This window comes from Chionomys nivalis, chromosome 21, assembly GCF_950005125.1.
Source record: "Chionomys nivalis chromosome 21, mChiNiv1.1, whole genome shotgun sequence".
Taxonomy (NCBI): Eukaryota; Metazoa; Chordata; class Mammalia; order Rodentia; family Cricetidae; genus Chionomys; species Chionomys nivalis.
The window spans coordinates 31,121,240-31,144,834 of NC_080106.1; the positions used below are offsets into that span (position 1 = coordinate 31,121,240).

Below are 23,595 nucleotides of genomic sequence, written 5' to 3' on the forward strand. Positions count from 1 at the left end.
ACCACAAGTCCTTCCCGGCAGCGTGGCTGCGTGTGCCTAGGTGGCATCCAGGCTCTGTCTGGTAAGAACTTAATCTAACACCATTTCCCCATCACTGTGCCTCCTTCTTCCAGACAGACAAAAAGGAGATGCGTAATAACTATCTGAAGTCTCGCCGGTTTAAGGTGTGTACCTGGAGGGTGGGGGGGATGAGCAAAGTCGCTGGGTCTCTGAGGACCTGGGTATTTGGGGGTCTGTGCCATGTAGTTCCTGGCACATAAAGACAGCCCAGGCTGGGAGGCCCTCACAAAACACCTTTCTATGTCTGTGTTTCCACTTCCAATTCAGCAGCACAGGGTCCCTTACCTTGGTCAGTAACAGAACTGCACTGGAGATGGACACCATGGTCTATGAAGCCACACAGATGTGGGTTGGTGGGAGGCCTTGTGCCCTCTCATCTGAGGCTGTCCTGAGCATTCTGACCCTTCTCTGGCAGATAGAGGCATGTCCCTCAGCCCCCCTACCCCCGAGGTTCTGTGCCTTATTCCCTCCGGTGCCCCATTGGGATTTCAGATGGACGTGCTCTGCCTCCTGCCCTTGGACTTCCTCTACTTGAAACTCGGAGCGAACCCCCTCCTTCGCCTGCCCCGCTGCTTGAAGGTAGGACTGGCAGGTTCCCGAGGCCTTCGGTTCCTCCGTGCATGGCATGGGCACTGCCACTTGGGGAAAGGAAGGTGTCCCCAAGAGGAGACGCTGGGGAGGTGAATGCCCTCCGAGCATGCCTTAGTAAGAATAAGAAGCTTGTTATAATTGCTGGTGACTCTGGGAAACTATTGTTCATCTTTGATCCAAAGACTTTACTAATTCTAGTTCTCCAATTCCATGACTCGAATACTGATCTTACCATCTTTTATTTATTTATTTATTTATTTATTTATTTATTTATTTATTATTTATTTATTTATTTATTTATTTTTTTGGGGGGGGTTTCGAGACAGGATTTCTCTGTATAGCTTTGAAGCCTATCCTGGAACTCGCTCTGTAGACCAGGCTGTCCTCAAACTCACAGAGATCCACCTGCCTCTACCTCCCAGTGCTGGGATTAAAGGTGTGCGCCACCACCGCCCGGCTGTTCTTACCATCTTAAGGGGCACAGAGAAGCTAAGGAACTTGCCCAATGTCACACAGCTAGGCAGGAGTGGAGTCTGGATTTGAATGTAGGCAATCTAGCTCCAGCTCCATCCCTACAGAGCTTCTCAAAGGAGGGTCTTCTGCTTTATAATGGACTCCATCCAGAGCATGGGGAAATTGGCCCTTGGAAGGGCTGCGTGACTTGCTGAAGGTACCAGGAGTAAGGGTGTGCCAAGGAGGGATTTGGATGCAAGGCACCCATTTTATCAGCACTCAGTGTCATTCTGTAGTTTTATTCTGATCCTGGCTGGATCCAGGATCCTAGGAGGATCGGCCATGTGAATGTGGTCAGGACAGATGGCCACTCAGGGCACTCAGGATTCCCTAAATGGACTTTTCTAGCCACCCAATTAAATTTACTATTCCCCTTACATGATACTGGTGTTCTTTCCCAAAGACAGTAAGCAGGGAGAATTACTAACAGGGGGACCATGGCAACACCGGTTACCCTGCGGGCACTACCCTGACACCTCCCTCTCCCTTCTAGTACATGGCCTTCTTCGAGTTTAATAACCGCTTGGAAGCCATCCTCAGCAAAGCCTACGTTTACAGGTGAGAGTTCTCCGTGCGTGCATGCGCACATATGCATGTCAGCGTGTGTGCACACCTACACACACACACACACACCCAAGCCCCCACCCAGGCCTCATGGCCTCTTCTTGGCCCAACCTCTTCTCTGGAAGAATATTTGTTCTATTTGTTTGATAAGATCCAGGAATGCGCCGGGCGGTGGTGGCGCATGCCTTTAATCCCAGAGGGAGGCGGATCTCTGTGAGTTCGAGACCAGCCTGGTCTACAAGAGCTAGTTCCAGGACAGGCTCCAAAACCACAGAGAAAACCCTGTCTCGAAGACAAAAAAAGATCCAGGAATGTCTTATTTATTACCTCCCCCCCATCCACTGTGGCAAGGCCACTCACAGGTTGACTCAAGTCACAAGTAGGCATTTCTGTGTCAGTAAGGACCTGAAGCTCCACCCTAGCTCTAACCGAAGGGACCATTGTAAGAACACAGTGGGCACAACATAGATGTTCAAGGCAGAACCCAGAACCAGCTAGTCCATACCTGGGGGCAAGGCCCCTTATTCCTATTTCAAGGAGTACGTAGCTCATTGCCATTTCTCTGTACACATCGGTCTCTTTTATGCTGCTCCTCAGGTCATATTTCCCCTTTGACCCCTCAGCTTCTCCAGCCCTGCATTCCGACAAGGCTCCAACCAAGTGCCCTGGGTTCAATTCCAACCCCGTCCACAAAGAAAAACCTGAATTGACTCAGTGGTGTGTTGACTCAGTTAGCTCTACCTTAGAATTAAAGGGACGCAGCAAAGGAGAGAGAGGGTGTCGGCCTGAGTGACTGGCAGGGTTGTGTGGCTCCAGCAGGGAAACCTAGGAGGTTTCTGTGGGGAAACTGAGCTCTAGTTCATGTCCTTGGGGCAAGGTGTCACCTCCCTGGCAGTGTCACACTCTCTCCTCTGCAGGGTCATCAGGACCACTGCCTACCTGCTGTACAGCTTACACCTCAACTCGTGTCTTTACTATTGGGCGTCGGCCTTCCAGGGCATCGGTTCCACTCACTGGGTTTATGACGGCGTGGGGAACAGGTGAGTCAGGCTTCCCCCAGGGCATCCCGTGGGCCTCCACAGTCACAAGCATTGCGTTGGCAAGACAACCTTGTGCCCAAGGAGCCACTCATGGCCAAGGTTGTAGGGCCAAGTTCTCCTTTCCTATCATCTCCTTAAGCAAAGGTCTCCTTGGTATGCTAGAGAGATCTTGGCATCCCCAAGTCCGGTAGGGTTGACAAATACACCACACATGCTTTAGTGTGAGGAAATATTCAGGGGAGGGGACAAGGACTCATGGATAAAAATATTCCTCATAATGTCATTCGTTATATTAAAAAGACAGAAACACCCGTTAGGACCCACGAAAGAGGACTGCTGGCGGAAGCAACATGGCTCCAGAGGATCTATGTGATATTGTGTTATTTTACCTCCCCGTGGGTGACCTGCTTTTTCAGACTTTAGCATTTCTAAATGTGAGGTATATGGATAATCCATGCATATGTTTAACATGATATTTATTTTTGTACAAAATACTGAATTTGGGTTGAGGATGCAGCTCAGTGGGAGAGTTCTCAGGCACGGGGCTCTAGACTCAAACTCCAGTATCTCAAAGAAAAAAAAAAAAGTGAATGAACTCACTGGTGTGCTATGCAATTGCTGCATCTTCGAACTGAAGAACTGTAACAAGAGTGTGTAGCCCTGGGTTTCCTCTCAGAGTCAGCATCAGCAAAGTGTTGCATGCGGCACTATGCATATGTATGTGTTCAGTACAATGGTCTGCAAACAGCAAACCTTAGCTGGTTCCCTACTGCCTAAAGCAAGGCTCTGCAAACACATACAATATTACGATGTGATGTGACTCATACATGCAACTTGAAATGTTTTAGTAGCCACATTATAAACATAAAAGGAGGAGAAATTAATTTTAGTAATGTGTTTGGTTAACCCCAATGACAAAATTATCACTTCTGCGTGTAATTGCTGGGTTAAGCGTGAGTGACAGCTTGTTGACTGGACAGTGGCATGCTGGCCTGTTTCCTCTGCACCTTCCGAACCCTGTGCGCATCCCACACCCACAGCACGGCATTGTCTGTGCATCTCTGGTCCCTGGCTCCATGGCTTCCTTATGATGTATAGATGTTTTAAGTTCTGGGATGGAGTCCTTCTGTGTGGAAAATAACGTAGATATTTCTAAGACAGTCTCTCTAAGTTGCTCAGGTTGGCCTTGAGTTCACTCTGTAGCCAAGTAGCAGGGTTACCAACGAGACCCTGTCTTAAAAACAAAAAGAAAGCCGGGTGGTGGTGGCGCACGCCTTTAATCCCAGCATTCGGGAGGCAGAGGCAGGCGGATCTCTGGGAGTTCGAGGCCAGCCTGGTCTACAAGAGCTAGTTCCGGGACAGGCACCAAAGCTACAGAGAAACCCTGTCTCGAAAAACCAAAAACCAAAACAAAACAACAACAACAACAAAAAAACAAACAAACAAAAAAAACAAAAGAAAAAAGAAAAACAGACTGTTGACAAAACCACCTAAGTGGATCTCAGGACATTCTGTTGACTGGCGACTGGGGTGCTAGCATGCTACCCCAGAGTCTTGTATTCACAACGAAACACAAAACAAAACCAGTGAGTGTGAGTGGCTGTCTGAGGCCCGAATGCCCGGGCTGCGCTTGCCCCTGCTGTAAAAGCCAGCACGCCAGCAAAGGGGTCAGAAATTCTAACAGCCCCAGCCTGGAAACGGAAGTGAAATTCCCTGACTATGTCTGCTGTTCTAGGTCATTTTCTGGTGTTCCTTCAGCTCTCAAAGGAGTCTGTGCTCGGAATCTAAGAAGCCCCTTCTCAGTGGCAGCCAGACTGGAAGCCCTAGAAGGGACGAGCAGGAAGGAGAGGTCAGGGAATCTCTGGAACCTTCTTCCCAAGGCCCCAGGGATCTAGGTCTGCTTGCTGACATGCTTTCTTTCCTGGGGAAATCCTCCAGGGACCCTGGATACAGGAACAAAGTGCAGCGACAGAAAATTCTTCAAGACTTTCAATAGCACAAGCAATAACTGTTAGGAATATTTCCTAACCGCGCCTTTCCACCGATGCAAAATAATTCCAATCAGACCAAATTATAAGATATCCAGGTTTAATTAGATACCTGAGCTCTCAGGTGGCGGGAAACAAAGCTGCCCACGCGTGACCACCGGGGAGGAAGAGGGAAAACCACGTGTTTATTTTCTGGGGAGCAGTTTAAATAGCTTGTGGGAGTGGTCTTGATCTTTCTTGGGGAGAGATCAAGGTTTGGGGGGCTACCTTGACGCTCCCCGAAGAAGGGTCAAGGTTCAACAGGTACGGTGGGGAAGGGCCTTCAAAGATGGAGGCCGGAGGCTGGGATTACAATAACTATAAAATTAGCCACTACTTCCTGGGGGGCTTTTGGAGACTGGGGCAAGGAACCTTGACAAACCAGTGCCTGCCTATGGCAGTCCACTGTGTTCTGTCTCAGCATGTGCCATGTCTGTGGGAGATTGCTCCAACTAGAAACATTTAGGGGACTTTGAGGGCTTTGAGGACACCACTCTTACACCTTCGGTGGTTCACTACCTAGGTGCATGGACCCTCAACTTCCCCCACAGTTGGGTCCTCTAGATGGCTGATAGGAAGGCAATGGTGGTGGTGGTGGGGACAGGATACGGGACTGCTCATGCGCCCTCTGGTGACGAGTACTGGTATGGCATGTATTGTCGGGGCAGATTGGCCTGTTGTTCTCAGATGTCCAGGCAACTGGTGACAAGCAGCCCTGCCTAAGACCTCCCAGGAAGCCTGAGGCAGAATGGGTGTGCGTGCACGCGCACACACGCACAAACACACACACACACACAGCCTGCCACAGCTCCAGCCGCCTGGGCTCCCTCTCAGCATGAGTGCACTTTGGATGCTTGTCCCCCGCTAAGGAGGAAATGTCTGGAAGAACGTGGGTCCGTCTGCTCTGTTCCCCATGACAGGTGCTGGCAGGCACAGGCACTGTGCGGGGTCTTGATGGCTGACTTGGGGCCTGGTCACCGCTCTAGCAGTTCACTTCATCCTCACAGTTGCCTGGGAAGAACGTTCCCCTCCTGTGTCCATTTTGTGGACGATGAGGCCCTCTGGAGGGAGTGAAAATTGGTCCACCCTAGAAGGTGGCGCTGGGGCAGTGGTTCTCAACCTGTGGGTCACAATCCCTTTGGGGGCTGAATGACCCTTTCACAGGGGTCACGTATCAGATATCCTACATATTATTTATATTATGATTCATAAGTAGCAAAATTACAATGACGATATATCGAGGTAAATAATTTTATGGTTGGGGGTCACTATAACATGAGGAGCTGTATTAAATGGTCACAGCATTAAGGTTGAGAGCCACTGCTCTAGGCCTGGACTTTGTGTGTGTATGTGTGTGTTAGTGGGCTCTGAACCCAGCTAGACACATTTTTCCCTCAAATGTTTCCCACTTGCAGCTGGTTGGGTCTGCGGGAGCTAGCCCTTCAGATGTGAGGGCCCCAGTATCTCCTGGTTTTGTTTTCCTTCTTACTTTCTGTGAGCCAACACCACAGGGGAGAGCAAAGAAAAAGACGGAAAACTGATGAAACCCAGTCACCAGGGCCAGTCTGTCACCCTGCCAGCTCTTCCTTGCTGTCTCCTGGAACCTCCTTGGCCCTGCTGGCTTCCCCTTTGCTGGCTTCAGGGAGCAGTCAGCCTAGAGCTGTGTCCAGGTGTCTGCTGGAACCTCAGTTCCAAATCCACGTTTCAGGGTAACATGTTCTCGCATGACCGGGCCAGAGCCTCAGCCCCACGTGACAGCGTTTGAGGGCGTTGCTGGAGGTGGGGCCACTTTCTTGCACCTGTGGCTGTTCAGGATGGCAAGGGCAGCGGGGCAGTTCCTGCACTGCCCATGGTCCCCTTTCCTCATCTCTTACTAGTTACATCCGATGCTACTACTGGGCCGTGAAAACTCTCATCACCATTGGAGGACTGCCCGACCCCCAGACGCTCTTCGAAATTGTCTTCCAGCTGCTGAATTATTTCACAGGTGTCTTCGCTTTCTCTGTGATGATTGGACAGGTAACGGGGGTTGCACATCCACCCACCTGTGGCTCCCCTCCTCCAAGCTGGAAACCTCCCTGTGTGTTGTGGTTTGGGGATCGAGCACCGGGAAGACTCAGGCTGAGTCAGGAGCCCACAGCATTTGAGACAGGAGGATGTCTGTGTCCCAGGATTGCCCGAGCTGTCTTACTGTTTGAATGTTGGTCCCTTTGGGGAGTACTGTGAGCCAGGAGGCTACATGACTTTCTCAAAGGCGGAGGATCTGAGCTGTGCCCTGTGAGAAAACCCTTTGGAGTCTCTGATGTGATGGGTGACTTGTGTTCTAGTCAGGGCAGGAGGCAACAAATTCAAGCAAACTTGGAAGGGTTCCAGTCTGAGAAATAATATTCGAGGCTCAGTGTTCCTCCCTGGAGAGAGCGTTTGTATAATCTCATCAGCCTATCCCAGTGGGACATCCCAACCCAGCATTGTGCTGGGGACTCGAGATGATCAGAGAGGTCTGCAGCCTTGCTCCCCACTTCCAGGGTCCCTGCTTTATGTGTGGCCATCCCTGATGCAGTTGCGAGCATAGGTACCCGATCTACCGTTACATATCCCAACCTGTGTCCTATGTAGCTTGGACCGGCACTTCCTAAACCTCTCCTCACTGTTGTCTTTGCTATAGATGAGAGACGTGGTGGGAGCCGCCACGGCAGGCCAGACCTACTACCGCAGCTGCATGGACAGTACGGTGAAGTACATGAACTTCTACAAGATCCCCAGGTCTGTGCAGAACCGTGTCAAGACCTGGTATGAGTATACCTGGCATTCACAAGGCATGCTGGGTAAGCCTGGACAAGCCCCCATACCCTCTACCTCCCCTCACCAACCTTCACCTGATTCCCAGATTGGCCAACTCTTCCATTGTCCTCTGTGTCCTGCGAGGTCTCTCTTGGTTGCACCTCCAGCACTGATATTGGAGGGACCTCTCGAGGCCAGTGAAGACCCAGGAAGACTTACAGGGCTTGTCCTCTGGACGGCCACTCTCCTCTCGCTTCATCTGCCTTGAGATGCAGCTCCATCCAAGGTGGAAGTGATGGCAATCAAGGGTAGAGCCAGGCACTTAGGAGGACATCTTAAGTTTGGGTCAAAGATGGACCGCATAGCTAGACCTTGTCTCCGAAAGAAGACAGTGGAGGGGCTTCTTGCCAAGTACGATGACTCAGCTCAGTCCCTAGGACCTCCACAAGTTGTCCTCTGACATCTACGGGTGTACTATGGTGCACGTGCACACTCACACACACACACACACACACGATGTAAAAAAATTAAAGTGGGGTTGACAAGCCTACAGAATAGGGAATACTGATACAAAATCTGAGTAGGCGCTTCAAAGTCAGGAGGAAGTGGCATTAGTCCTTAGTTTTGAAGGATGGGTAGGAGTTTGGAAAGGAAGGGATGCTATATCTGATGGGAACTCTCAGAACCTGAAGAGGCTTCCTGTGACGGGAGAAGCTGAGTTGGGCTGAGCCAGTGCAGGACCTCACGTGGTTGTGTATGGTGTGAGGGGCCAGGCCTGGTCTGAACTCTGACCCTGACCGGGTCTCCTTCCCAGATGAGTCAGAGCTGATGGTGCAGCTTCCAGACAAGATGAGACTGGACCTGGCCATTGATGTGAACTACGACATTGTCAGCAAAGTGGCGCTCTTCCAGGTACCCCCACAGGTGCCCTCCCGCCCGCCGGGGGACCGAGGACAAAGCCCCTCCCTTCCTCTAACGGACTCCTTCCCCTTGGTCTGGGCAGGGCTGTGACCGGCAGATGATCTTCGACATGCTCAAGCGCCTTCGCTCAGTTGTCTACCTGCCCAATGACTATGTGTGCAAGAAGGTGAGCTGCGCATGCGTGTGTGCGTGCAGAGGGGGGCGCGAGGGGGGCGGGGGCGGTGTACGCACGTGTAGGAGGACGTCTGCAGGGCCTGTGAGGGGGTCTGCTCGCCCAGCAGAGCTCAGCAGCAGCCCCACTATAGAGGAAGTGGAGGGCAGTGGCAGCCTGAACGGAGAGCACCTGCTGCAGAGGGTGCCCGGGCTCTGCCAAGTGCTTCCAATGCTCGCTTCACACAGAGGAGCCCGCCTTGTGGAAAACAGGTGGAGGGGGGCTCTGATCCACAAAACTGCCTCCAGGGTCTCCATTTTCCCATCAGGAAAGCGGGTAGTTTACAGCCCTGCGGTGTTTTATGAATTTATTTAAGTGGAATTAATTCCTAACCTTTAAACGCTGGAAGATTCCACATCAAATTCCAAACGTCTGGATGAAGCAGAACATTGGCTAACTCTGGGTCCCACTTCCCGCAGCAGAGAAAGTCAGCATTGAGAGTAGGGGCTGAGCCGGGCGGTGGTGGCGCACGCCTTTAATCCCAGCACTTGGGAGGCAGAGACAGGTGAATCTCTGTGAGTTCGAGACCAGCCTGGTCTACAAGACACAAGACCTAGTTCCAGGACAGGCTCCAAAGCCACAGAGAAACCCTGTCTCGAAAAACCAAAAAAAAAAAAAAAAAAAAAGAAAGAGAGAGTAGGGGCTGTCCCTAAAGGGGCGGGTGATGCCCTGTCTGATGCCACGGGCCCCACCACTTGGTACCACTCCACACCAGGTTCCTTTCACCTAGGAGACACCTACGTTAGAATCTGGCCTTTGACAGTGTAAAGCCCTTTGTGCTCCTTGTCAAGGGCACTAAGATTTCAGCAAGGTCACCAGGGGCAGGGATGGGCAAGTTTCGGGTCTTTTGTACAGAGATGTCAGTAAGTCTGGGTGAGTGTATGGGGTGAAGATAAGAAGACTTGGGAGCCTCTAGCCCCTGTCAGGTGGGTTAAAATTATTATTTATTATTTTTGAGACTGGGTCTTTATAACCCTAGCGGTCCTGGAACTCACTATGTAGACCAGGCTGGTCCTGAATCATAGAAAACCTCCTGAGTCTGTCTCCTGAGTGCTAGAATTGAAAGTGTGTGCTGCCATGACTGGCTTTTTTTTTTTTTTTCCAATCTTGTAAGGATGTTATTTTTACTTATTTGCATGGTCCCCTGGAAGAGCAGTAAGTGCGCCTAACTCCTGCGCTCTCTCTCCAGCCCGGTCCTTTAAAATTACTTATCTGCTGGGGGCGTGGGTATGCAATGGCGAGCATGTGGAAGGCAGAGGACAGCTTGAGGGGCTTGCTTCTCTCTTTCCACCATGCGGGCTCTGGGGATCAAACTGTTCATCAAGACTGACAGCAAACGCCTTTACCTGCTGAGCCGTCCCTGAGTTCAGTTTATATCCGTAGGTTGAACATGTCTGCCGAGCAGTGTGCGAGGCAGTGGTGAAGTTTCTGGGAGTGAATTACAGAGCCAAGAAGAGAGGACGAATTTCAGAACATGGAGCATTTAAAGCCTTAGGGGCAGAGAGGAGTTTGGGAATGATAGAGTGATTGACGCAGTTTTGGAGCCGCTTCCTGGCGGTGCGGCATTGGGCAGGCGGCCTGCCCTCTCTGAGTCCTGTTCTTATGGATGAAGTATAGATACTGTTAGTGCCTTTTTCATGAGGTGGCTGGGAAGACTGGATTAAGATGTGCCCCTAGGCACAATGGCTGACACTGTTTAGAGTTTGTGGCAGGTGAGAGGCGGCTCCGGTGTTGGGGAGCACGTGTGAGCGGCGCCCTCTGCTGTTGCTTCCTCTGTGACTCTCTGAGACACTGGGGCTTGAACCCCCCACACTTTGATCCCTTGTAAGGCTGAAAAGAGCATTTGTGGGGTAAATTGAACTGTAGCCGGGTTAGGGTTACCGTCACCCTTTGATAGTGACAGCTGTGATTGACAGGGGGCCGCCCAGGCAGGGTCTGGGAAAGCACTAGGGTTGGAAGACTTGCGGCAGGTTACTGTTTCTGATTGACTCCAGAGGAAGCCATCCGTTCATCCGTTCCTTTGGTCATTCATCTGTTCTCTCATTCATTCATTCCTCCGATTTAGTTTGGGACTCAGGTTACTGTGTGTTAGGGCTGGCAGAACAAATGAAAGCCCCATTTCCTCAGGTAGCAAGATGCTCATCATCTCTTTGGCTCTCTTCACCTATACTTGCTCTCTGTGAGAATGTCAGTTCGATCGGATGAGGACCAGCCTACTCAAGTAGGCATCTTAATTGCATTACACCTGCAACAGCCTTATTGCCAAATAAGGGCCTATTGAGACGTGCTGGGAATTTCAGCAGACAGAGCCAGGATCTGGGGAGAGAGTAACCACAACTGTGCACTATGGGTCAGGCTGTCTGGATTCAAATCCCGCCACTGGTTCGACCTTGCATTTCAATCTTGGTAGAGTATAATCTTACAATAGCAGGTTCACTTGTGTGGAAAACGCCCACCAGCATTAACTTAGAAGATGTCCTGGGGCCTGTGGGCCTCCTGACTGCTATTATCATCACTACCCAACTGGCCAAGCTCCTGGGCCACTGGCCCAAGGTTCTCACTGGGTTGTGGGTCATGGGGTCGTATAAGTGGGAGCTGCAGAATAACGTCATACTCAATATTCAAAAGAAAAGACGGAGGCCAAGAGCGAAGCGACCCCCTCCTCCACACCACAGGATGTGGTGTCTCATGCCTATAATCCCAAAGACAGAGGCAGGAGGATTGCTGCAAGTTCAAAACCAATCAGGTCTGTGCTTCAAGTTCCATGCCAGCCAGAGCTTTATTGTAAAACCCTTTCTCAAAATGATGAAGCAAAAATAAAATCGAAAGAAGATCTGAACCTGAAGGGTACTCGTTGCTATGGGGTGCTACTTGGCTTCCTCATGCAACCCCACACCTGTGCTCATCAATATGAATATTCCTACACATGTTTGCATATAAATGGCACATTGATTTTTCTTAGCTAGTGATGAATTGGTACTTCTATGAAGCAATTTCAGATCATCCCCTCAGTTCATTGGTGGTGCAGGGCAGCCATGTGGTGTGGAACTCCACTCTCTTCTGTTCCAGGGGGAGATTGGCCGCGAGATGTACATCATCCAGGCGGGGCAGGTGCAGGTGCTGGGCGGTCCAGATGGGAAAGCCGTGCTGGTGACACTCAAAGCCGGATCGGTGTTTGGAGAGATCAGGTCAGTGGTGGTGGGGGTCACATGCACCCTGGGCAAAGGTTGGGGGTTACCCCACCATGGCAGACCCTGAAGGAGGTGGGGAAATGCAGAGTTGAATAAATGCGAGCAAAACCCAAGCCACTGGGTGGCATATGCCTGTAGTCTCATATACTGGGGAGGCTGAGAGCAAATCAGTCTGAAGAACAGAAAGATTCTACTTCAAAACCTAAACAATGCCAGATGTGATGACACACTCCTTTAGTCCCAGCACGGAGGAAGCAGAGGCAGGAGGATCTCTGTGAGTTCAAGGGCAGCCTGATGTACAGAGTGAGTTCCAGGACAGCTAGATCTACACAGTGAGATCCTGTCTCAAAACAAAACATCAACAAAAACCTAAGACAATCTCTCTAAAACCACAGCCTCCGAATGGTCTCATTCCCTTCCCTTTTCTCTTCCAGCTTGCTGGCCGTGGGGGGCGGGAACCGGCGCACGGCCAACGTGGTGGCTCATGGGTTCACCAACCTCTTCATTCTGGACAAGAAAGACTTGAATGAAATTTTGGTGCATTACCCCGAATCTCAGAAGTTGCTCCGGAAGAAGGCCAGGTACAGAATCCCTCTTTCTTTTTTCTTTTCGGGTTTTGAGTAATGATTGGGGGAGTAGCTTCTCTCATAGTGCTGTAATACCATTATGGACATCAGAGCATTTGTGCGGGAACCATACTGTTTGCTCCTCTGATCCGTGTTGAGGTTGTCTGCTGGCTTTCTCCTTACTGCATCAATGTGCTGAGTCCCCTGCCTCCTCTGACATGGGACAGTTCCTTATGATGTCTCTAATGGCTTTGACTTCTTAGCAGCCAACAGGCCGGCTAGGTGTTAGAATGCTCCTTGGATTAGATGTGTCTGGTGTTTTCTGGTAATGGCTTTTGGCTCTGCATCTGATGCAGAAACAACCAGGGGTGACTGTGCCCCCTCAAAGCAGCATATGGGGGTACATGGTCTGGATTCTTACCAGGTGATAAATTTACCTCAAGCATATGGACAAGGTTTCTGGACTACAAAGTTACTTGACAAGCGATTAGTGGGGACCTCTTTGGAATGACATAGATGTCCCTGTTCCCCCAGTTTGCACCTGTTGCTTGGTGGACACCCATCTGCCCATGACTCCTTGGTCCTCAGTGGTCTCTCTGAGCCATCACTATTCAGCCTCCTCCTGCCTCCCACTCCTCGGTTCCCACTTGGCTGTAGAGCCTCATCTCCTCTCCTGGGGTTTATCTACCACACGAGCAGACATTGCTTGGTTTCATGAACACCTATTACAGTTTTTCTGAGGCTTCAGTTGCTCCACTGTGGCCAGTGAGAACTCTTCAAGGTAACTTTTGTCACCCTTTGAAGTCCCATCCTAATTCAACATTTCCTTGTGTCTATGGGGGACAAACAGGCACAGCCAGACAGCCTAGGCAACCTGGGGCTCCCACTTCAACTGCCCTCCACTCCCGGAAATGACAGTTTCTCCAAGGAGCTAAATTTCTTCTAGTGGAAAATGCTTGGAGGAGTTTTGAGGGGCACAGGGGTTGGGGATGGAGCCCCGGGCTTTATCCATGCTAGACATGTGTGCTTTACCATGGAACTATCCAACTGCAGCCCACCACTGGTTTCTAGAAACCAAGATCTAGGTCTGGTATGGGGTCTCATGCCTATAATCCAAGAGGCAGAGGCAGGAGGATTGCTGCAAGTTCAAGCCCAATCAGGTTTGTGCTTCAAGTTCCATGCCAGCCAGATCTTTATTGTAAAACCCTTTCTCAAAATGATGAAGTAAAAATAAAATTGAAAGAAGATCTGAACCTGAAGGGTACTCGTTGCTATGGAGAGCTACTTGGCTTCCTCGTGAAACCCCACACCTGTGCTCATCAATATTTCCACATGTGTTTGCACATACACGGCACATTGATTTTTCTTAGCTAGTGATGAATTGGTAGGTACATCTATGAAACAGTTTCAGATCATCCCTTCAGTTCGTTTTAGTCTCCCTTTCTGGCTTCTAAACCCCTTCCTGACACTGGGACATGGCTGCCTTTTTTGTGCTGTATTTATTCACTTGTCCAGTCCTATAACGTTTCAGAACATTTAACCCAACCACCGTGTGAAAACAAGCCTTCCAAGTAGAGTTCAGTATCTGACAAAGTTATTTTTGCTTTTGACTTGAGTATCTATGGTAAAAGTATTGTGTTTGAATTTGTTTGGGTCAAGGGCTGGAGGATGCCTCAGTGACAAGGGCCTTACCTAGAGTGCCTGGGACTCTGGATTTGATCCCCAGCAGGAGAGCGGACAGGCATCTGACTAGTTCTCATGCAATGCACTGTTTTGTTTGTGGTTTTCTTTTTTGTTTTGCTTTGCTTTTTTTTCTTTCTTTCTGGACTTGCATTCCATTTTAAGGCTGTACCCATCCTGACTGTAGTTGTTGATGTTTTTGTGACAGAGTCTCACCATGTAGCTCTATCTGGTCTGGAACGCAGATTCATCTGCCTCTCTAGTGCTGGAATGTGCCACCATGCCTAGCTAGCCTTGAGCTTTTGAACTTCCTGCCTCAGCTTCCCGGGTGCTGTGATCCCAGGTGTGTGTTGCCGTGACTGGCGGAACTATTGTTCTGACAACATAAAATATTAACAGGACTCCCAAAGTACAAAGCTGTATGCTCAGGAAGGTGTCACACATTCTCCTTAGCATGGGGCCTGCCCCATAAGGGGTTAAATGTGTTAGGTTTGTTTGGGGTGATATTTTTGCCTTCCTTCCTTCCTTCCTTCCTTCCTTCCTTCCTTCCTTCCTTCCTTCCTTCCTTCCTTCAGGACGCAGGGTCTTGTGCATATTGGGCAGGTGCTTTACCACTGAGCTTAACCTCCAGCCTTTAAGTTTTCTGTATTTGACTTGGTATTGGGGCAGGGTCTTGCTCGATTGGCCAGGCTGTCCTTCCTGTTGTTTTGTAGTCCAGGTGAGCACTGCCTTCTCCATCTGCTCAGCCTTCTGGGTAACTGGGCTCACAGGCCTGTGCCGCCTGGTCTGGCTAACCTCATTGGTTCCCACTTTTTCTGCCGTGTGTTTACTTTTTCAAAGACAGGCAGGCCTATGGCTGTTTCCTTATTTCTCGTTATATGAATGATAGCATGTTGGACAGTCATCTGAGCCCACAGAGCCCCTCCCTTCCCCCAGAGTGAGCCTGTGGGGGCATTGCCAATGTTTTGCGACTGTGAATAGCAATGCAGGTGTATGTGAATGTGTGTTTGTGTTTTGTACTGGGAAATAGGTTATTTTATTTTTAGAAAAGCAGACTTTTGTTTTCTAGTCCTCCAGATGAGGTTTTAAAGTGAGTGACTAAGGAAGCCTCTAGGGTATAGAAACCCACACACACCCAGGGGAGTCGGCTAGGGGGTTAAAGATTCACAAACAGGCTCTTGGTAAAGGGTTTGCTGTTTCCTTCCCACCAGAAAGGGGGGCTGCTCCAGGTGGGCATAGTCAGAGCAGCAGGGTGGTCCGGGTTCTAACAGCAGACTCTTGCAGATGGTTGGTCGGTCACAGGGTCCCTCGCAGACCTGCACAGGGTGGCTGCAGACTCTGTGGCCCAGGGTGTGCTCTAGCTGGTGTCAAACAAGGTGGCGCTCTGTCCCTGAGAAGATCAGCTCAAAAGGCGGAAAAGCTTGTTTTGGCTCTTGGTTTCAAAGGTTTCAGCCCATGTTTGCCTGACCTGAGTCTTTGCTTCCATGATGAGGAAGGACGATGGGTGGGGACAGAGAGAGACAGATAGAGACAGACAGAGGGACAGACCGGAACCCCAGATCCTCTTCAGAGTTGCACTCCCAGTGACATTTGTTATTTATGGGTATTTGTACCAGTCTCCACTCTCCTGCCTCATGCCCTTTCCAGAGCAGAGGCCTGGACTGCAGAGAATTCTATTCACATTGGCACATCTATCCACACTGACTCAAAGCAGAGCCGCCGTCCCCTCCACTGCTCTTTGTCATCTCAGCATCAAACCGAGCCTTCCTGCTGCCTGTCACGTATGAATTATGGACTCACGTGACCTAGGTGACAGTGCCCGGGCTGCTAGCGAGCCTGCTTCCAAGGCCTCTGATGGATGACCAAGCTTGCATCTCCTGGGGAAACCCAGAGAGAAATGCAAATCTCAGTCGATTAATAACACCGCACACACTTCAAGCCCGCTGGCTCTGATTAGCTAAGCAGCCGGCAGCGGCCTCATCTAAAAACAAACAGACAAACAGAAAACAAATAAGTTGCACTGGAACCCTGATGAATGAATTTTCTGATTAGCCGCCTCGCCCACTAGATTGAACACAAAATGCATGCGTTCTTGAGCCAAGCTGTTGATCACATATTCATAGCTTGAAAAATTCCTAGTAAAGGGTGTGTGTTCTGTTTGATGGAAAATTCTGTCCTTATTCAAAGAAACATCGTGCTGGGTCGCATCTGACCCTGCATCTGGTTCTGCCTCTGCCACTTCCTGGTGACCTGGAGCAGGTCGCTCCCTGCTCCTATTCCGAGCATCAGTTTCCTCAGTTTTCAGGGGTGCAGTAACCCCAACCTTTTCCAGATGAAATCGAGAGGGGGCCAGGATGGCTTTCATAACAACCTCTTTTGTGAGAACTAGCCAGGGTCCCAGGAGAACTAGATCACTAAAGACTAAAGACAACAGGCCCTGACTCTGGAAGGTTCCGTGCTCCCCCCTCCCAATATCACCATAAGCTTATGAACCCTTCGAGATACCTTCAAACAATATCTGAACTATAGCTGTGTCCTTTAGTCTATCCAGTGTGACCTCAAGCAAGGTAATCAACCTCTCTGAGTTCCAGTGTTCCCTTCCCTATGGCACAGACAATAAGCCCCACCTCTTATGGCAGTTCTAATCATCCATCTGTGCGTAAGCACTCAGCACTGTGCTTGCCCCAGCAAAGTACCCTGAAACCACCAGCCAATGGCAGCACCAACACTATGACCACCGCCACCATGTAGGGGCATGTAGGGTTCTACACAGGCATAGATGGGCTCCTCCCCACTGTGCTTTGGTGTGTCCCTCTTTCAGGCGCATGCTGAGAAACAACAACAAGCCCAAGGAGGAGAAGAGTGTACTCATCCTGCCCCCACGTGCGGGCACCCCGAAACTCTTCAATGCCGCCCTCGCTGCAGCAGGAAAGATGGGTGGCAGAGGCGCCAAGGGTGGCAAGCTTGCCCACCTGAGAGCCAGGCTCAAGGAACTGGCAGCATTGGAGGCAGCCGCGCGGCAGCAGCAGCTGCTGGAACAGGTAACGTGGTTGGGACCTGGCTCTTCCCACTTAGCAGGCTTGTTTCGGGGAGAAGGTCGGGGACCTCCAAGAGCTGACCACACATCCAGTGTCGGGACTTTCTGTCTTCTTTGCAGCAGCAGACTTTGTCTGGTCGCAGGTGACAGAAGCAGGTTCAAGCCAGGTTGAGAACCCTGGGTCACAGCTCACAAGGGTGAGAAGCTGATGGCAGGATTGCTATGAATTCTAGGCCAGCCTGGCCTACATAATTTCAGGGCAGCCTGAGCTACATTATGAAGCGTTGCCTCAAACAACCCCTAAGTAAGACATTATGTTGACAGGATAGGAAAGTGAGAGAGAGGGCTTAATAATTGGCAAGTTCGAATATGGCTGAATCTCAAGTTGCAAGACTAGTCTTTCTGTCTGCAGTCTCTCTTTCCTTATCGGATGACTCCACATCCCTTCATGTAGCAACCCTGCCAGGAAGTACATCTTCCCCCAAGAGCAAAGCCAAGGTCCCCAGGACTTTGTTACTGGTCAGTGCTGGGACACATGCCAATTTCTGAACCATTGCTGGTGGGGCCAGGACAGTGTGTGTCCCACACCTGCCCACTCCTGGACTGGAAGTCATGAGAGGCTTCTTTGGGGAAAGGTATTGGGGTTGGTGGGAGGAGTGGATATAGGCTGGGAACATCTCTCCCCAGGGGACAGTGATGTTCTATTTAATACAGTGTCTGTGACCATTGAAATGATTTGGAAAGAAAAATATAATCCCATAGTTATGCACAGTGACAATGGCTTCTACTCCTGTGACCCTAAAGGGATATTAAAATTAGCTCACAGGTCTTTTTTTCTGTGACTGAAGCCAAGGAGACCTCTTAGAATAATAGCATGAATTTGAACTGCTCATAACAGCCTAGAAGCACTAGTAGTCTGTGTGGCTAACAGAGAAGCCCAGAGAACTCAGCTTCAATCCAGGGATGTGAGTCAGGCGACCCATTCAGGGTTCATTCGACAGCAGAAGTTGGGCAAGTGACATCAAAGCCACCTGAGATTCCAGGCCATGGCCTACCAATAGCCCCAGACAGAGGAAAAATGTGATTGTTGTGTTGGTCTTTTGTGCTGGCTGCTGTTTTGGTGTTGAGTGGACATGAACTCAAAGACTCTCTCAGAGCAGCAAAAGACTTCAGCTAAGATGGGTTTCTGCTCCTGTTGCATGAGTGTTCTGACAAAAGCATCCTGTGAGATTTAGAAAGCCGGAGCAGACCGGCAGTGAAGGAGCTCTTTACTAAACAAGCGCAGAGGCTCCATCACTCCGGGAAAGAGCCCTGCACCCCCCGAGACTCTGAGGACTCATGGTGGCCACATGGGACTGCAGAGGTGAAGCAGCGGTTCCTTCTGCCAAACATTTGAACACCGCAGAGCATATGACCAGCCTTCCCATGATCCTTCCCTTCCTGTTTGTATCTCTCGGCTTCAGAAGTTGCATCTGAACACCCTGCCCAGGATGGGGTGTCCTGAGAACTTAGGGTGCACACGTAGGGTAGAATGTGTGTAGCTGGTAACAAGGAAGCATGGAAGAAGCAGCAGCAGGCCTCCAGAGCTGCTTCTGATTCTAGAAGCATCCTGACGCCCCCCTCCCCCGCTTCTTTAACACCTATGATCTGTGCAAACCTCAAGGGTCTCTGCTCTGCTCAAGCACACCAACTACTCTCCCTTGGGTCTTGGTCAGTTGAGGATCTTCTAGATTGTTCCCTCTCTCATTGCCTTCCTTGCAGAACTAGGGTGAAAGAGCAAGCAGGTGAGAATGCAGGGATTTTTAAAATCCCCCCATTACTTATTGATGGCCAACAACACCCATGGGGGAAGCACAAGTTAGAACTACAGCTGCCCACCAAGCCTCTGAACACAGGGTCACCTCAGCCTCATTTTTCTGATACCCCACTCCATTGTTCCTGTAAGGGTTGCAACTTTTGGAACCTTCTAGAAAGATGGCCAGGCCACTGGTTCTCCTGCTCACTCAGCTTTACCTATGTGCTCCAAGTTTTTCCTCACTCACCATCCATTACTAAGAAAAACTGTGTGTGTGTAGCCGGCGGTGGTGGCACATGCCCTTAATCCCAGTGTCCAGGAGGCAGAGACAGGGAGATCTCAGAACAGCCAGGGTCACACAGACAAACCCTGTCTTGAAAAACCAGAAGAGGAGGAGGAGGAGTGGGTGTCAGGATGGCTCAGCTTTTGAAGAGGCCATCCCTTGTGGTTATCAACTCCCCTGATAAGTTGGCGGATGGATCTGTACTTGAATGCCCAGCCCATAATAGTCTAAATTATCCTAAGAGCTGGGCATGGTAGCTCATACCTGTAGTCTCAGCATCCCATAGGCTGAGGAAGAAGGACCCTGAGTTTGAGACCAACTTGTGCTCCACACCAATTTAAGATCAGCCAGGGCTACATATGGAGACACTGTCTCAAAATTAAACAAATCCCCAAGACTTACCCCCCAAACATGCTGGCCTTTCATCCTCAAACTTCAATCTGCCAACACTACATTGTTTCTTTTACACTACCCTGCCGCTGCTCTGCTAGGCCACTAGCTTTCACCTCCTGTGTGCCATTGTCCTCTGGAAGTCCTAGAAGGTGGGGGTGAATTGGCTTGTAAGATCCCTTTACGCTCTATGGAGGAGAAGGCTTCACCTCATGTATCACACTCTCTGGGTTTCAGGCCAAGAGCTCACAGGAAGCTGGGGGAGAGGAGGGCTCCGGAGCTGCGGATAAACCTGTGCCCCAGGAACAGCCAGAACCCAAGAAGCCCCAGGAGCCCCCAGAGCCTCAGGAGCCCCCGGAGCCTTCGGCCCCACGCTCTCCACTGCTGGCCCAGGGGAAGCCGGAGAGTGGCACGGAGGAAGTGGCGGCTGGGCCCCTGGAGCCCCCAGAGCCCCCGGAGATCCCAGAGCCTCCGGAGGCCTCAGTGAGGATCCGCGTGAGCCCAGGCCCGGATCCTGAGGAGCAGACGCTGTCGGTGGAGATGCTGGAGGAGAAGAAGGAGGAAGCAGAGTGAGGCACATGCAGTGCCCCATGGACCATGATCCCCATCCCCCGGTGCATGCCTGGCTGTAGAACTGCCTGCCTGGACAGTCTTGTGGAAACCCTCAAACGGTGGTGGTGTTCTTGCACTCCTACCATGGGTGGAGCACACTGCCCCCTCCCACAGTTGCTATTTTCAAGAAGAAACCTGCCTTGCACTTTTAAAAGTTTTTAGGAGGGAATAGAAGAGGGCTCCGACATCACGGAGCTCTCTACCGGAAAAATCAAGGGTTGGTGATACGGCAGGGTCCCCACCAGAACCCACCCTTGGTTTAAGTGATAGGGAAGAGCTAGAGTGGGAACCCAGAACTGGGGAAGCTGAGGCAGGAGGATCCTTGGATCAAAGTCAACCAGGGTTACATAGTGAGAATCTGCCTCAAAACAAACCAATAGCAAAACAGCTTAGGAGTTCCAAGTTCCTGCAAACACAGGAGTCTCGGCGATGGCAGAGCAGGCGATCCAGGTACTTTGTACACTGCAGGTAATGATTGGCATTCTTCTCTCACCCCTTTAAATTTTGCTTATTTTAGTAGACAATGACATTAAAAGTTCTCTGTGCTATTCTTGGCACCCATCCTCCCTGACCACTCTCGAGCACCAAGTAACAACTGTGAAGAACCTAGTGGTTCTCTGTCAGCACACAGAGAGCATGCTTGTAGCTGGGCATCGTGGAGCGCTAGATGCTGAGGCAGGAGAATCACAAGTTTGAAGTCAGCCGGGGCTTCATGACAATACCCTATGCCAAGAAGGGAAGAAGGGAAATGCACTGGTCCATTGGTGACAGCAGCGTAGTCCCTTGTTCAGATGTGTGGTGACATTTTGTCTACTGTTCATCAGCAAGCATTTGGGTTGCTTCCTATCTCACATTATTAAGAATAACATTGTAGGACATTGAGAGGGCTCAGTGAATGAAGGCCCTTGCCACACCACCGTGCATGCTTGACGACCTGAATCTCTGAAACCCATGCGAAGGTGAAAAGAATCAGCCCCACAAAGTTGTCTTCTGACCTTCACATAACACTGTGGCACACACGCACGCACGCGCACACACACACATGCACGCACATGCATGCACGCGCGTGTGCACACACACACAAGAGCTAACAGTAATAAAATCATCTTGTACAGAATGGGGTTGGCCTTACTGTAGAGCACTTGTCTGGCCCATGTGAGTCTCTGGGTTTGATCCTCTAAACTAAAAGAAAGACTCCCACACAGATTTAATCTCACGGGAACACCTTTTTTTTTTTTTTTTTTTTTTTTTTTTTAAGTGGGGTGAGCTTGGAGTCTAGTCATATTTTTTTTTTTAGCCCTAGTATCCTCATGTATCTTTCCCATATCTGCCCCCTAGAATCTAAAGCCCAGGCATAATAAATGCTTTCACCCGCAGCAAGTATTTCAGATGTTCCTCTAAGGTAAACATGCCACCCTTCAGTATGGCAAATTGTTTCCTGACCCCGCCACTGTGACGTTCTGCATCTTCCTGACCCCACCACTGTGAGGTCCTGCTTCATAAGGAATCTGTTTTCTGTGGCTGCACCTACTCTTTTAGATGCTGGACCCTGAGAATAGTCTGCTTATTGCAGAAAGCAAGAGGTCCTTGGGGTTCCTGGAAAGAACACTAATTCTGAAAAGAGATTGGCAGTGTCTTAATTTCACCGAGCTATCTCATTCAGGATAACATCCTCGCAGAACCCCAGATATTAGATAAACTGAGCTGGAGACAGGCATTAATCTCTAAATTAAATTGGACTGGCTGGCCTCTGAAGCGTGAATGACACAGCTCAGAGATGGCCGTAATCCCGAAGTCAGAACGGAGCAAGTATGAGTGACTGTTCAATCTCTCCTCCTTTAATCTCCTCAGCGTGTCTTGTGTTTTGGTAGATAATGAATCGCACGCCATCTTTCATTTTTAACTACACAAATATTTTAAACAGAATTAAAACGAAGAAGCTGTTTAAAATTCCCTTATCAAACTGTGCCCAGCTACCGGAACTAGTCTAAGCTGTTTTCTCAGTAAACAAGAATACTTTCTGTACACGCCGGCTTTTGTAGTGCCGTGAATTTTAATTAAAGTGTTTAGACAGATGTTCCTGGGTTATGGATTCATTTTCAAAACTAGAAGTCGGGACCAGGTATGATGGTGACCACCTGGAACCCCACGCAGCACTTAGGGGGTGGAAGAGAAACATCAGGAGTTCAAGGCCAGCCTCAGCTACTGTTGAGGCCAGCTGGGTTTGTGATACCTTGTCTCAAAACAAACAATAACTCCAAGCAAATGAAAAGCCGCAAGTCTGGCTTGGTGGCAGATGCCTGTACACCTACTATTTAAGAGGTTGAAATGGGAAGATTGAGCGTTCAAGGTCAACCTGGTCTACCCAAAGAGACCTTGTCAAAAGACAAACCAAGCAAAAGGGAGCCAGTGAGAGGAACTAGCGGCAAGGGGCCTGTGGAGCAGAAACAGAAGCCTCCTACTAAAGGTAAGCCAGATGACCGTGGAGAAAGACAACTGGTAGACCTCTGTGTCCGCGAAAGCTTCAAATACTGATTGCTCCTGGGAGAGGGTTCAGCAATGAATACCAGCTCTGGTTTACAATTTCCAAGTCTTGGTGAGTTGTGGCTGGCCACCGTTTTAGGCTGAAATTCCCTACAGGCCTGATAAAGGGGAGTAGCCACAAGGTACAAAGCTTGTGATCAAACCACATCCCCCGACTCCTGAAGCCACAGGAGGCTGTCACAGAGAGGAGGAGGGCCAGTCATTGACAGGCTGGAAAGCTCAGGTGGCAGGAGGTTAGGCTTTGGTGTGACTGAGAGCTGAGCCCATCTCCTGACTATAACGGAGAGTGAGTTTGGTGGTTTGGATGAGTTTGGCCTCCACAGGTTCATGTATTTGTGTGTTAATCCCCAGCTGGTGAACTGTCTGAGAAGGATTTGAAGGATAAGGAGAGGTGGCCTTGTTGGAGGAGGTGTGTCACTAATGACTCACTTTGAGGTTTCCAAAGCCCATGTCAGGCCCACTGTCTCGGTCCCTCTATCTGCTGCCCGCATATCAGGATGGAAGCTCTCAGCTTCTGCTCCAGTGCTGTGCCTGTTTGCTTCCTGCCGTGATCATCATGGACTAACGCTATAAACCTGTAAGCAAGCTCCCAGTTAAATGCTTTTGTTTGTAAGAGTTGCCTTGGTCATGCTGTCTCTTCACAGCCACAGAACAGGAACTAGAACAGTGAGGTAGCTGGGAGCTGGAGGATCAGCCCCTAGAGCCAGACCTACTGTGAGGTTCACTGCCTGGGGATCTCTGACGCTCCGGTAGACTACATGATCACCCATAGCTTTATCCGTCCAGGGG

At 50.1% G+C, this 23,595-nt stretch overlaps 1 protein-coding gene across 1 annotated transcript in view; it reads left to right on the top strand.

Moving 5' to 3' along the window:
* Cngb1 (cyclic nucleotide gated channel subunit beta 1) overlaps nucleotides 1–21,449 on the top strand; it is a 62,276-nt gene extending 40,827 nt beyond the window's left edge. The window contains exons 23-34 of the mRNA XM_057754293.1: nucleotides 114–164; nucleotides 553–639; nucleotides 1,658–1,722; nucleotides 2,646–2,768; nucleotides 6,673–6,814; nucleotides 7,461–7,620; nucleotides 8,391–8,488; nucleotides 8,580–8,663; nucleotides 11,778–11,896; nucleotides 12,334–12,480; nucleotides 16,967–17,186; nucleotides 19,888–21,449. Of these exons, the coding sequence (XP_057610276.1) occupies nucleotides 114–164; nucleotides 553–639; nucleotides 1,658–1,722; nucleotides 2,646–2,768; nucleotides 6,673–6,814; nucleotides 7,461–7,620; nucleotides 8,391–8,488; nucleotides 8,580–8,663; nucleotides 11,778–11,896; nucleotides 12,334–12,480; nucleotides 16,967–17,186; nucleotides 19,888–20,223 (1,632 nt within the window). The 3' untranslated portion in view covers nucleotides 20,224–21,449. The remainder of the gene's footprint in view (nucleotides 1–113; nucleotides 165–552; nucleotides 640–1,657; nucleotides 1,723–2,645; nucleotides 2,769–6,672; nucleotides 6,815–7,460; nucleotides 7,621–8,390; nucleotides 8,489–8,579; nucleotides 8,664–11,777; nucleotides 11,897–12,333; nucleotides 12,481–16,966; nucleotides 17,187–19,887) is intronic.
* The last annotated feature ends 2,146 nt before the right edge of the window (nucleotides 21,450–23,595 follow it).